Genomic DNA, 13,654 nt, shown 5'->3' on the forward strand with positions numbered 1-13,654 from the left:
TGCACAGTGATGTCTGTAAGGGGATGCTCCCGAGGGCTTAGGTGACGTTTCCATTTAGGGAAGTGGGACATCCGAGTGAGGACTGAAGAGTCTTCAGAGTCTCTCCCCTGCTCCCCCAGAGAACCAGGCCCGGGAAGAAGTAGAGTCATGTCAGGGCTGCCTGCAGACCACTGTGCCCCGTGGGGGGAGAGTGGGACCTGCATGTCCTGGCTCCTGGGCCAGCTGGAGGCGGTGGGGGGTGGCGGGAGGCGAGAAGTGGGGTGAGGAGCAGGGCAGTAGGGGTGGGGCTGGGAGTGGCCTCACAGCAAAGGACTGGGACGCGACGGGGCCTTGGGTCCAGCCTCTCTCCCCCTCACAAAGGAACTGCACATGGTATTTGAACAGGACAGTGCTAAGCAGAAGCAGCTTTGCTAAACCATAACGTGGGGCTTCAGGAAGACTTACCATATGACCACAGGAAGGGTCAGAGGAGATCCTCCCCACGTTGGCCAACCAGTGGGCAGGCAGAGACAGGGGGAGGGCTGGTGCTGGGGTCCCTGAAAGGAAATGCGCCCCCACGCTGCAGTGAGGGAGCCCACTGAGTTACCAGGGAGATGAAGTGAGAGGTAAATAAGCCTCAAGAGAAGACCATCAAGCATTAAGCTCTGTTTTTCTTTCACCACAAAATGGGCAAAACAGGTGTCCTTGCTGCCCACTCAATGCTCATCCATTTTTCTCTGTCAGAGCGGGCTGTGAGGTTTGCTTGAAAATGGAATAAGGGTCAGGGCTATCTGCTGGGACATTCCTTGGTACTAGAAGCAATGTTTTCACATGTTTAACTTGGCCTTTCTGCCATGACTCAACAGAGCTATGTCAAGATGTCCCATGGGTCAAAAATGATCTACTTCAGCGAGAGATGTCCCTTCCAAGAGAAGCATCATGTGGTAGGAACAGACCCCAACCTTATTTGCCTCTCTTCTGGCTTATGCATGAGGTATGGCCTTCCCATTCCATCCCTCAGAAGATCTAACATCTAAGAAGCTTTCAAACTACACGCACATTCTGCCAATGCAGCCTTCCCCAGGCTGACAGGAGAGGGCCTTCAGCCCTTCTCCCTCCGTGCGAGCTTCCCCATGGCGCAGGGCCAGGACCGATCACAGCGGGAGCAGCAGGAAGGTCAGGGTCCTAAAGCGGTGGCTCTCATACTTGAGCTGCGTCAGAATCACCTAGAGGGCAACTACAGCACAGACCGAGGGGCCCACCCGCAGTGTTCTGATTCAGTAGGTCTGAGAATTTAACTTCTAACAAATTCCCAGGGGATACTGACACTTCTGGTCTGCGCACATCACTTTGAAAGACCACCATCTTGGAAGATATTCCCATACTTAGGGTATTCTTTCAAAACAGAGAGGCAGGGAGATGGGCCTGGTGTTGCTAGGCAACCAGCAGCAGAAGGGAAATAGGATGGGGGCCAGAGGCTGGGAAGGATGGGGTACAGGGTGACCTCGCACTTAACAAAAGGCTGTCTGATTTTGGTTTATTGACATCTCCACAGAGACATAAATAGGTATCGTCCCCTATTTACCTGGCGTCATCTACTAACAAGGCAGCCGCTGCTGTCCAGCAGGCCTACCTGAAGGCCTGGCCGCTGCCCAAGGAGAGCCTGTCTCCCGGCCGGGCCTTCTGCTCCTTGCACCAGAGGGATTTGAGCTTGTGGTAGTATACCTTGCAGCTGAAGCCCTCCTTGGAGCCCCTCTTGATATGGCTCTTGAGGGAGTGCAGCGTCGGGTACAGGCGGCAGCAGGATGCACATTTGTAGCCATTCTGCTGGGCCGGGTGCCACTTGGAGGCCGTCAGGATGTCCTGGGCCGGGTGCCACTTGGAGGCTGTCAGGATGTCCTGGAATGTGATGGAGTCTGTGGGGTCTGGGCCGGGCCTGGATTTCTTGGTGGCCTCTCGGGGGCAGGTGTTCTCTGGGGAGGGAGAGGATGAGCAGACGCTGTCGGCTGTGTCCTCTGGGAGGCAGCTGTCCCCCTGACCCTCATCCCGCTGCACCTCTGGGAAGCTGTAGGTCTCAAGGTGGCTCTCTGTGTCCTTGCATAGGAAGTAGCTGTAAGGGGAGAACCAGGGCCGGTAGACGGTGCAGTTCCACCTCAGCTGCTCTCCATCTGGGGAGTCCCTCAAGATGCAATCTGCAAATGAAAGAGCTGGGTCTGAGCCTCAGGCCAGGCAGGGAGCAGTGAGGCCTGGGGTGGCCAGAGACTGTGCAGAGAGGCAGAAGGACCAGCAGACAGGGTCAGGCATGCCCTCAGGTTACCTCTGCCCCGCCTTGAGTGCCTTCTGGGAGCAGGCAGAGGATGGGGTGGGGAGGGCAGTCTGAGGCATTCCTTCCTGCTGTTTGCTTTTCTGCTGGGACAAATGGCAGTTTGACCTCTGGGCAGTGACTCCCGGTGGAATCACTAACCAAGCCCTGGTATTTGTCAGCTATGTCCCTCCCTGAGGACACCTCTCCTCTGCCTCCTCTAAGGAGCAGCCTGCCAGACCTCTGCACTCCCTCTTCCTTCCACCAAAGGTTGTGGCCACTTTTCCAGCCTCACTGTCTGCCTTCAACAACCTGGTCAGACAGAAACTGCTGTTGTGCATCAGCGTGAGAGACAGGAGAGGAGAAGCAAGAGGCCCCCACAGGCCTGCAGGTCTCTGCTAAAGGAAGCACCAGACAGAAGACTGCAGGGGGCAAGGCAGTGGGTGGCAATCCCACGCACAGCTCCCCCATGCCCTTCGGGGAGCAGCCCCATGCCCCAACTTCACCCCCCCGTGCCCGCCCCAGCCACAGCAGGCCTCACCTGGCGAGACCACGATGTTGTGCACCCCGTGCCGGAGAACGCCACTTAGGCACTGGGGCGGCAGGGCCTGGACTGGGCTGGACGCCTCAGTCAGTAACGCAGGCTTTGCGATATCTGGGTTACAGGAGAAACATTCTGGTGAGCTGAGCAGTGTTGGGAGCCCTCCCCCCAAGACGTACCTAGAGGTTTAACCTTGGTTCTTTTAAGGGACTACAAAGCTGAAGCAAAACAGTGACCTTTCTTGCACCTAGATAGGCAGAGCTATTCTGGACGACCTCCTAGAGAATTCCAAGTAGGGTGTGGTTTCATTGAGACCCGAGAAAGAGCCTCTCCAAAGGAGAATGTTATAGCAACTTTCTGCCCGGCCCAGCCCTCTCTTGACCCTCCTGCAGCTCACCGTGTGTGTGTGCATGTGTGTGCGTGTGTGTGTGTGTGCGCGTGCGTGCACGTGTGTGCGCGCGTGTGTGCGCGCGTATGTGCTTCTGTCTCTTCACGTTGCACCTTTTGGGTCCCTCTAGGGCCCAAGGGAGGGAGTCATGGGCCCTGTTGCTTTGTTACAAGATCCCTTTGAGGATGAAAAGCTGGTTTCTCCAATAAAAGTGCCTCCCACCCATAGCCAGAGAGTGTTCAGATGAACCGTAGCTGTCTGATGGCTGCTAATACTTGGCTTAAAAAGCTGACTTGCCTCAAATCTCAGAGAAGTAGCTGTGCTCAGTTTGGGAAATGGATACAAATGCCCTGTGTATAGACAGTGAGTGTTTAGGAGAACTACTCCTCCACGGAGCAGCACTTAAACTTCAGTGTGCGTAGGAACCACCTGAGATATTGTTAAAAGTGCAGATTCTGACTCAGCGGGTCTCAGGTAGGGCCTGAGGCTTTCCATTTCTGACAAGCTCCCAGGAGATGCTGACGTTACAGGTCCATGGACCATGCTTTGAACAGCAAGTCAGAACATTCAGGTTTATTGCATGATGAACTCATCAGCCTCTTCTTCTCCAGCTTACATAGACAGGCTGTCCCCTCGAGTGTCCACGCAGATGCAGAGGGTGAAGAGTGTGACAACAAATGTTTCCCCCATTCTTCACTTGCAAAAAATGAATAAACAGCAGGAACTACTTACCTGGTTTCTCCAATTAAAATGCCTCCCACCCACAGCATTTTGAAAAATTATTTTCTCCCCGTGTGTAATTTAACTTTCTCACTAAATTGAGATCCTGTAACATGATCTGGTAGAGTACTTAATTACAAGCTTCAAAGAGCCACATTTTGGGGGGCCCAGTGGCACCAGAGTTTACCTGGCAAGCTGGTGGCACGTGAGGACATAATATCAGGAAGAGTGCTCAGGGCAGAGGAAGAGATTCGAGTTCCAGAAATGCTGAGGAGTGAGAAGTTCTCCATGTTCTGACTACCGAAGGGTATGGAGGTCACGCACAGCTGCTCCCAGGAGGCTGGTTGGGTTGTCTGGACGATAAACATTCCGAGCGCAGGTGACATCACAAGAAGACCACACGATTCCATTCACCAGGATGGTGCCCCTCAAAGACAGATGGGGTCTGGTGCAAGCAAGATAAAGATTTTTAAAGATTTTTTGACTTGGCATTCCTCAGTGGCCTGTCTTACTTGGGAATATCCAGAGGGATGGAGGCGTGTGGGCGAGACCTGGAGCGATGCTGTCTGTCCCCCTGTCTGTTCTTTAGTGTCCCTTTTCCAAGTTGTTGCTGTCACTACCCCCAGCTCTGGGGTTCTCTGTCCTCTCTGAATGACCTCCTTGGTTTCTTTTTCATCTGCCTAATGTCTGCCACCAGATACTTTCGTTGTTTTAATGTAGCTTCTGGTTTGGGATATGGCGTATACTTTTATATTTTTCCTTGGACATAATTTCAAACTTAGAAAAAGCTGCAAAAATAAAAGTAGTACAGAGAACGTCCATGTACCCTGTATCTAGATTTTCCTATTGTTAACATTTTATTCCATTTGCTTTATCAATTCCCTTCCTCCCTGTCTATGCATGTATACATTTGTTTTTTTCTGAGGTATTTAAAGGTAAGTTACAAACATAATGTCCCTTTGTGCCTAAATACTCAATATGTTCTCCCCAAGAATAGGGACCAGATACTGTTTTAAATGGTTGGTGCTGTCTGTTTTTAGCAAATGACTAAAACATAAATGGGTGGCTTATTCAACCTACTCAACACCATTTGCTCATTATAAGCCATTTCCCATGAGTCTCTGAACTCAGAGTGGCAAGGTGGCCTCTTTTCTTTGCTTCACGTCTGTCGTGTAACAGCCTGGGTAGCCTGCTAGAGGGTTGATGTGAGTTGAAGGTGCCCCCTTCTAGATGCATACAGGGCTTTGTATGTGAAGGTGGAGATGTTTGTGCAGGTTGGGAAAGATCTGGTCCACTCCGTAAGCAGCGGTGCACTCCCCCCGCTGTGTGTGGACCAAGTGTGAGTGAGCATCTGCGTGTGAGAGCCCGGAGTTGTCGTCCTGTCCATGGGTGTTCACAGCACTCAAACATTTGCCAGGGGCAGTGTGGGGAGCGTGGTCTCCTCACGCGCTGCCTCCACAGCCTGGTCTGGAATGGTAGCACGTGTTGGGATGCAAATTGATGCTACGTACCTTGGCAGCTTTAAGGTATTGGCAATCGCAGTTGGCTGCTGTGGCATGCAGAAAGATCAAGGCTCAGGGAGTCAGCCTGTGTGAGTTCTAAGTTTGGCTCCACTGTTTAGCTCCCTGTGGGTATGAGGCATTCCTCTCTGCCACCTGCTTTTCCCATTCTGTTAATTGACGTGGTTGGAGTGGATGACCATCTTCCTAGTCCTAAATCCAGTGACTTACATGTGGAAATGAGACAACGAAGGAGTGATGCAGGATCCAGGAGACTTAGAGCTTCATCCTGCCCTGGTCCATTCCATTCCTCCTGCCGCCAGCTAGGAACTCCAGATATACTTAATGTAAAACGGGGCTCAGAATATTGGGGGAAATACAGGAGGCTACATCAATGCCTGTTGGGAGAGTTCTAAAAATCTGACTCTGTTTTGATCTGGTTATTAAAAAGCACCCGGTCATCCTGGGTGCCTCCTAGCAGGGCCCCTGTCTTGCATGCTGTGTCTTCTCGGTGTGTTGTTGCTGGTGGCCCAGACAGGAGATGACACTCCCCATGTGGTCGGTCACTACATAAAACGTGTCTCTCTCTCGTTTGTTTCCCACCTGCTTTCCGAGCCCCTTTCTCGGACAGGTAAGATACCATCTTTCTTACGGATGACTTTGGCCCCAGATGTTCCTCTCTGCTTGGCTGTGTGCATGCTGGGGGTGCTATGGGGAGGGTCGCCTGGTTGGGGTCCAATTACCTTCCTTTCCACCATCACTGTTACTTTCTGAACCACCACACTTCTAGTCCTGACAGTGTGTGCAGTCTTAATGCTTTCAGCAGGAAAGGGGCTTGCTGCACACCCCTCAGATGGGGAGATGAAGGAAGCCCCAGGGAGAGTCCTGCATTGGAGGCTGGTAGTTCCTCCCAGTCTGACCTCAAGAGCCCCTGTGGACCACTCCCGCAGGAGGGGGTTTTGAGTGACTTTTCTAAATGGAAAAGGGCTTGGAGAACAGTTTCTCTAAGATGTTAGCTCCTAATGCAGTCAGTTTTAAGTATTCATGTCAAAAGGCAATTCAATTAAACTATTTGCTAAATGCCTGCTATTGTGCAAGGCCCTATGCTGAGCACTGTAGACCAGAAATATCACTCAAGATGCTACAGCCCATTAAGGAGCTTATTTTATTATAAAGACAATTTATTTACCAGAAGACTTCAGAGAATTGTGAAGAGAGTATATGATGGGTTATCTTTAAATTACTTAAGAATTCAGCATATGCATTCTGACGGGTAGAGAAGCAAGTAGCACAGGAAATCTAAAATGGTGCTTAGTCAAAAAGTTATGTTTATTAGACTGTTTCCTCAATAATTATAATAAAAGGGGCTTACAATTTACAACTTGCTTTGCCAGGTGTTTTTGGTACGACACTTTTAGAAATGATTGTGTCTGCTCTGAAAATTCACATTAAACCAATGAGGAAACAGCCACAGAACTATGTGAGCCCAGAAGTGGTGGGGATTGGCCTTCTTCCCCAGCATATCTCTCTTGAACACTCGCTTTAGTTTCATGGTGGCTCAAATACTTTCTGGTTTGGGGGGAAATCATTAAATGCATTCGTTTCCAGGAGTTCATGATCAAAGAAAACTTTGAAGAATATGGGACATGATAGGTAAATTACGTGAAAGTGGATAACATGGCAAGACTTACAGTCTCGGGAGAAGACTCGAGTTGATACGCCTGTTGTAGGATGGGCCAGGACTTCCTGCTGGTATGGTGGGGCCACATCCGGAAGTCAGCCAGCCTGTGCCTGGTGTCCCAGCGATGCTCTGCTCAAGTTCCTGGCATGTCTCCTGCAGAGGTGCTTTTCCTGCCCGTGGGTTAGGGTCAGTTACAGAAGTGAAGCCTGGGGCTCACCAAAGGGGGAGATTCCACTCTTCCCACAGCTGTCTCCTACCTCCAAAGACCCTCAACATCTGGCTTTTTGAGGTAATTGGCTCAGAAGAGATATCTCTGCTTGAAACCACAATAGAGAGGAATGCTCCCTGTGACCCAGGACTCAGCAGGCAGGGCAGAGAAGTGCTTTATGCACAAGTTCAACAGAGGGGCTTCCCTGGGGGCTCAGATTATAAAGAATCCACCTGCAATGCAGGAGACCTGGGTTCAGTCCCTGAGTTGGGAAGATCCCCTGGAGAAGGAATACTCCTGTATTTCAACCTGGAGAATTCCCTGGACAGAGGAGCCTGGCAGGCTATACAGTCCATGGGGTCACAAAGAGTCGGACACAACTGAGCGGCTAACACTTTCACTTTTTTCAACAGAAGAAAATGTACACCCTAATCTCAGTTCCTCTTAGGAAGGCTCAGCAAGAATAGACACTTAGGAGAGGAGCCTGTGACCAAAAGCAACCTCTCCTCCCCACAGACTGACAAAAGTATCTGGAGCAGTTGGGAAGGACAGGAACCTCCAGCCTGCTTGCAAGGTGCTAGCATGGGTCTGGCTGCACTGAGGCCTGAGCTGAATTTCCATGTCTGGAGACGCTGCCCCATGCCAGAGTGTAGGCAGCATGGCTTAGAACCCTGAGCTCCAGCCATTCCAGTTACACATCTCAGAGCTGCTGTGGTCTTGGTCTCCACAGTTCTCTATCTGCAAATGGGTTTGGCAGTTCAGGGTATTTATTTTGAGCACCTACTGTGTGCTAGCTGTCAAAGACACAAATATGAATGAGACACGGCCACTGCCTTGCAGGTACCAACAACTCAACGGGTCTCCTCTCAGTCCTTTGAGTTAATTAATCCTTCCAGCTGAAGAGAGATCCCTAAGAGAAGTGTCCACAAGGCATATTTAGACAGCACGCAGGGCAGGGAAGGGCGTGGGACAAGCTCTGAGCTTCGGGTGAAAAACCCTGGTTTGTAGTTCCCACCGCACCAGTAGTTGGCCTGTGACCTGAGGCCCAGCAGTTCACTGCTCTGAGCCCCGTTTTCCTCCTCCATAATAAAAGTCTTAACCACACCCCCCCTCACCGGGTTGTCCTGAGGATTAAGTGAGCTGGTGTTTGTCAGCTTCCTCCTGCTTCCTTGGCACCAAGCGCTTGTCCGTTTGGTTCACACCATCCCTCCTCAAACAGCTGGTCCATTCTCCCAGATTGCGCACCAGGAAAAGTGAGCATTTTCCGTGGAGAAAGCAGGCTACGTGTGTGGCTCTTTAGCAGAGAGCCTCCAACTGCAGGCCTCACACTCGCCCTTCCTCCACCGGCTTCTACCCCAGGACCCGAGTCAGTGCCATGCGCTCACCGCGACATAAAACTGTACTCTCATCACTTCATCCTTGTTTTCCTTCACTTTAAAAGGCCTGCTAACCCCAAGGTAAGGAGTTAGGCTGGGAGTCAAGGAGGCAGGCTTAAAGGGATAAGTTGGCTTTTTTGTGGCTAGAGTTCATCACTGATTAACCTGGGTGAGGCAGAACTAGAATTTCTGGTTCCACAGCCCATCAAGACAACGGGATTGGAAGGTTCAAGAGGTCTTTGCTGGAGCTCTCTCAACTCGTGAGGTTACAAAGCCTTGTGAGGTTACAAAGTTGTGGGTGTGGTCTAAGGAGAAGACCAGCAGTGATGGGGAAAGAAGTGCCCACTCCCCTCCCCTCACCGGCTCTCTCTCTTTCCCTTTTTGTTTGTAGTCGACCACAGCATGTTTGAGAACCTGAACACAGCCCTCACTCCCAAGCTCCAGTCAAGCCGCTCCGTCCCCCACTTGTCCAGGCCAACAGCCCCCAGCTCTGCTGCTCAGGGGTCTGCGGAGCCCGGGGGGCCCGGACTCTGGGTGGGCAGCAGTCAGCACCTCAAGAGCCTGGGCAAAGTGGTGGGGGCCAAAGTGAATGACTTCCTGCGGAGAAAGGAGCCCTCGAGCCTGGGCAGCGTGGGGACAACAGAGGTCAACAAGACTGCAGGGGCCCAACTGGCCGGCGGGGCTGATGGGGATGATGGAAGGTGAGTGCACCACCTATCACCTCCCTGTGGGTCTGGGGACCAGGAAGAGGCTTGCAGATAAACTGTAGTGTCTCGAGAGGAGAATGACCCTGGGGAAGGGATGTGAGATTGTCACATGAGGAATAGCTGAAGGGTGACGTTTAGGGAAGCCGGCTTCACCGTCCGCCACAGCTGAAGTTCATGGCATGCCCGTTGTGTCCTAGCGCTGTGCTGTGCTTCAGCTGTGCTATTTTACCTGACCCTGCCACAGTTCTCTGAGGTAGACAGTATCATTTCCATTTTGCAGACAGTGCAGGTTCAGAGTGGTAACGTGAGGAGCTTAAGGGTACAAAGTTAGTGATTGGCAGAGCTGGATTTAAACCCAGGTATTGTGGAAAGCATGCTTCCCAGGGGGATTCTGACACCCAGCCCCGGGTGAGAAGCCCTGACAGTCAGTAGTGGAGAAGCCCATGTTTGGGCAGGTGCGGGGGAAGCCTCCCATTTGGGGCCTTGTTTTAGACACATGCACTTGGAGGGTGGTGATGCAACTTTTGAGAACTATTGCGTAGGTTCTGATGTGATGCAGTTCACCAGTGGGCCCAGTGTTAACTCTGTGCTGCTCTGAAGACCAAGTGAGCATGTGACAGCCCCAAAGCCATTTGCGCTCACACTGCTGAGATTCACGCTAAACCAAGGATGAGAGTCCAGAGTGTAAAGCGCCTCCCTGGGTGGGTGAGTGGAAAATGTGGTTGGAGTTAGAGATGCGAGAACACAGCAGGGACTGGTGTCTCGCCAGCCTCAGAGCACTGACATCAACTTTACAGGTCAGCCCTGCAAGAAGCATTCCCTCGGCTGGATCCTCCACCTCCAGCCACCAGGAAGCGAACCCCTCGGGCCCTGAAGACCACCCAGGACATGCTGATTTCGTCACAGCCTGTCCTAAGCAGTCTGGAGTATGGGACAGAGCTGGCATCTGAGCAGCCCCAGGTCTCGTCTTCCACCCAACCCAGCCCAGCCGATGCTTCCCAGCCAGAGGCCACCACGGAGGTGGTGCACAGGGGTGACGCTCTGCCCAACGGAGAGGTTTCTGTGTCGGTACCTGACCTTATCCACAAAGACAGCCAGGACGACCCCAAGCTCAAGGTGACTGAGTGCCGAAGGGCCTCCTCCCCTGGCCTCATGGAGAGAAATGGCCTCAAACTCAGCCTGAGCCCCATCAGCCTGGCCGAGTCTCCGGAGGACGGCAGCCCACCTCCGCGGGCGCGGACCTCCAGTGTTGACAATGAGGGCCCTCACCCAGACCTGCTGTCCTTTGAGTAGAGCTGCTGAGTGCCTCCCTCTGCCCCCTCCTCCTGGCCCTCCGTGCACCCTGGCCCTGCCCCTCTCCTGCTGTCTGTCCCCCTTGCACAAGGCATGGCAGAGTGATTCTCCTGGTGATTGCAGGGCCAAAGGTCCAAGTGGTTGTATAGTCCAAGAGTCTGTCCATGGAATGGAAAAAGTACTCCCTTGGGTGCCATCCCAGCTTCTCTGCATGCTGGCTGCAGCCCTTGGATGTTGGGGCACCTCTGCTCCCACGGTGCCCTGGCTTCCCACTGGCATGCAGGGCCAGCAGCCCAGGATGAAGGCTGTTCTCTTTGCCTGTCTTCCAAATGCCACCTGCTCTTCTCTTTTCCTCGCCCTCTTGGTTCCTTCCTTCTCCTACCTGGGTGCCCAGAGGCCTCCTGCCTCAGGGGCAATCAGTTTGGATGGCGGTGCTGGGTTTGGCTTGGTGACGGGCCCAGACCCAGAAAGCCACACCAGAGCACAGCCCAGCCGCAGCTTTTCCTGGTCACAAGACAGTGCAGGCCTCGGGGTGTTCCCTTGCCTCTGCCCGTGTGGATGCAGGCTGAGGGAGATGCTTATACCTGAGACCCTGGGCAGCCTTGGCGCCCAGCATTCACAGGGGCTTCTCCTCTGGATGGGGAGCACGGTGAGCCCTCCCTGGGGCAGGGCATGGAGCCAGCCACGGAGGGCACCTGCCCAGCGTGGGCGTGTCCAGAGGCTTTGGGAATGATGGTGCCCCAGCTACGCTTGTGTTCCCTGCCCAGAAGGAGGGGCCCGGGCTTCCTGCGCTGTGCGTGAAGGCAGGGCTAGGCAGGCCCTGGCAGAAGCAGCAGAGCAAGTTCTGACGTCATTTAGGGGGAGGGCATGCAGGGAGCTGGTCCCGAGAGAACGCGGAGCAGTAGTGGAGAAGGCCGTGGAAAGAGAAGTCGTAGGACTCAGGGCAGCTATGGGGCCTCACAGCCTGCTGAGATGTAGTTCCAGGTTCTAGGCGTGCCAAGTGTGAGGATGAAGGTGGAGAGTGTGAGGACCAAGGTGGAGGGTGTGAGAGGCTGGAATGTGGTGGGAGGCTGGGCAGGCTACCCTTGAGGAGGAGGCACTCTGCTCTTGCCCTGAAGGCACCCTCTGTGCGCCTGCTCTGGGGTCTCTGTGATGAACTGGCAGTGCCCCCGGTCCCGCTGGTCCCACCCTCTTGTGTTAACCCACCTCTGTGTTCCTGTCTCCCACCAGGAGTCCTGTCCTGCTGCTTTCCTGTGGCCAGGAGACCCTGTCAGGGGTTGATCCCAACCTTGGGGGCCTTTGCAGCAAGAAGAGAACGCGCCTTTTCTTAAGCAGGGTGGCTGGTCCCTGGGAGAAGGCTGAGAGGGGCTCATCCGGCCAGAGCAGGGTCTTCATTCCTCTTCCTGCAATTCCTGCTGCCTCCTCCTTTTCTAGTCATCGCTTGGCTTCCCCTTCTGGACGCCCCAGAGCTCACTGCCCACTTCATCTCATCACCCAATTCCTGCTCCCCCCTCACCACCTCTGTGGACCTGGGATCACCAGCGTGCAGGCTGCTCCTGCCCTGTGTGCTTGTGTCTGAGCCACACGGCCAGGCCACAGTTCTGCCACGGCCTTGTCTTTTCACAGCAAAGCTTTGTCTCCTCTTCCTTAGAAGGGTCCCAGCACCCCCCGGCACCTGGCAGGCCATTGAGAAGTGAGCAAGGCTGTTGCTGAATTGAGTCGATCCTGCCTTATTCCAGGAACATCACAAGGATGCGATATCTGCCCTCAATGCTCAGAAGTTCTTAGGACTAGCATTTTGGGGGCCTGTAAGTTTTCCCATATTGGCTTGAGGTTCTGCACAAAACACAGAGCTGGGGGCGGGGAACAGAAAACTCAACCCATGTGCTGGGAGCTAGCCCACTTTCATCTGTACTTCCATACCAGAAGTTCGGCTTGCTTCTGATGGGAAACTTACTGAGTATCTACACTGTGGTCTTCTTCTCTCCCAGGGACAGCATGGCTCTGGCCGGGTGATATTGTAGCCATAGGTACAGAGGTGGCAAGCCAGGGATGGTTCAAACACCCTGCTGTCCGCTCCCCAGCCAGATGGCACTGAGGTCCAGGAGTCAGCACAGGCATCCTGTCAGGCTGTCCCAGGACCATGGACAGGGCGACCCCAGCGTTCCTCAGACTCGTGTCCAGTGCTGAATGAGGACGGGGCTGTGGGACCCTGTGTTAATGTCCAGGTGGCCTCTCTTTGGTCACCACCTCAGCCATTCTTCTGCAGCAGAGGGTGGGGGAGCTCTCTGAGGCTAAAATCAAGTCCTAAATGCTGCAGAGAGTGCCTGGTACTAGGGCACAAGGGGTTCCCAAAGGCCAACAGAAACAGCAATATCTATCCTGCCGAGGGCCCTGGCACAGACCAGCTGTCTATGCAAAAACCCACTTGGCTTCCTGTGTCCATCTCAACACCTGACCTTCCTGTAACTGCAGCATGCTGTCACCCCTGACACGCGCACACACACCCCTCAGGGTGACTCCAGCTTCTCTGGAGGCTGGACCCTGGGGTGGCCCCAGTCTGCTCAAGGACAGGGCACCAAGGAGAAATGTCTTCTATGTCCTCAGAAGGAAGTGGGTCCATGGAGTGTTTTTTTTCACATTCTAGTCCCACTCCCCTGTATCCCCATATTCAGCAATAGCTTTACCCTGACAGATGCAAAGTGAGCTTCCAGAACCTGGCAAAAAGGTGGCATAGTCATACTCCCCTGGCACAGAGAGAAATGTAATGTGTTAACAAATGTGGGTGGGTGATGAAGACCTTCTTGTAATCCATCAGATTTTAAAGAACAAAGAGGTTGGCCCCAGTTTAGGGGAAGAAGAATATTACAGAGCTATTCCGAGTATTTTCTAGATATTTTATATTTATATTTTTAGTAATTTTCTGGTAGAAACTATACAATAAAATGATTTGGTTTGGT

General features: G+C 53.1%; 2 protein-coding genes across 5 annotated transcripts in view; one reads left to right on the plus strand and one right to left on the minus strand.

Moving 5' to 3' along the window:
• LOC138417333 (carboxyl-terminal PDZ ligand of neuronal nitric oxide synthase protein) overlaps window positions 1-13,654 on the plus strand; it is a 357,995-nt gene extending 344,341 nt beyond the window's left edge. For both annotated transcript variants that reach the window (XM_069547209.1, XM_069547220.1), the window contains exons 11-12: window positions 9,086-9,395; window positions 10,199-13,654. In XM_069547209.1, coding sequence (XP_069403310.1) covers window positions 9,086-9,395; window positions 10,199-10,694 — 806 coding nt within the window. In that variant the 3' untranslated portion in view covers window positions 10,695-13,654. The remainder of the gene's footprint in view (window positions 1-9,085; window positions 9,396-10,198) is intronic.
• Window positions 1,500-8,769, minus strand: SPATA46 (spermatogenesis associated 46). Of its 3 annotated transcripts, none has more exons than XM_069547242.1 (5): window positions 8,434-8,769; window positions 7,121-7,280; window positions 4,118-4,375; window positions 2,823-2,936; window positions 1,500-2,171 (listed from the first exon to the last, which is right to left on the minus strand). In XM_069547242.1, the coding sequence occupies exons 3-5, from the start codon at window positions 4,338-4,340 to the stop codon at window positions 1,609-1,611; spliced, it is 900 nt and encodes a 299-aa protein (XP_069403343.1). In that variant the 5' UTR covers window positions 4,341-4,375; window positions 7,121-7,280; window positions 8,434-8,769; the 3' UTR covers window positions 1,500-1,608. The 3 variants fall into 3 exon arrangements, with proteins under 3 accessions (XP_069403343.1, XP_069403356.1, XP_069403348.1); XM_069547255.1 differs by having other exon boundaries at window positions 8,564-8,728; XM_069547247.1 differs by having other exon boundaries at window positions 7,121-8,728.

Source organism: Ovis canadensis, chromosome 1 (assembly GCF_042477335.2).
Source record: "Ovis canadensis isolate MfBH-ARS-UI-01 breed Bighorn chromosome 1, ARS-UI_OviCan_v2, whole genome shotgun sequence".
Lineage (NCBI taxonomy): Eukaryota > Metazoa > Chordata > Mammalia > Artiodactyla > Bovidae > Ovis > Ovis canadensis.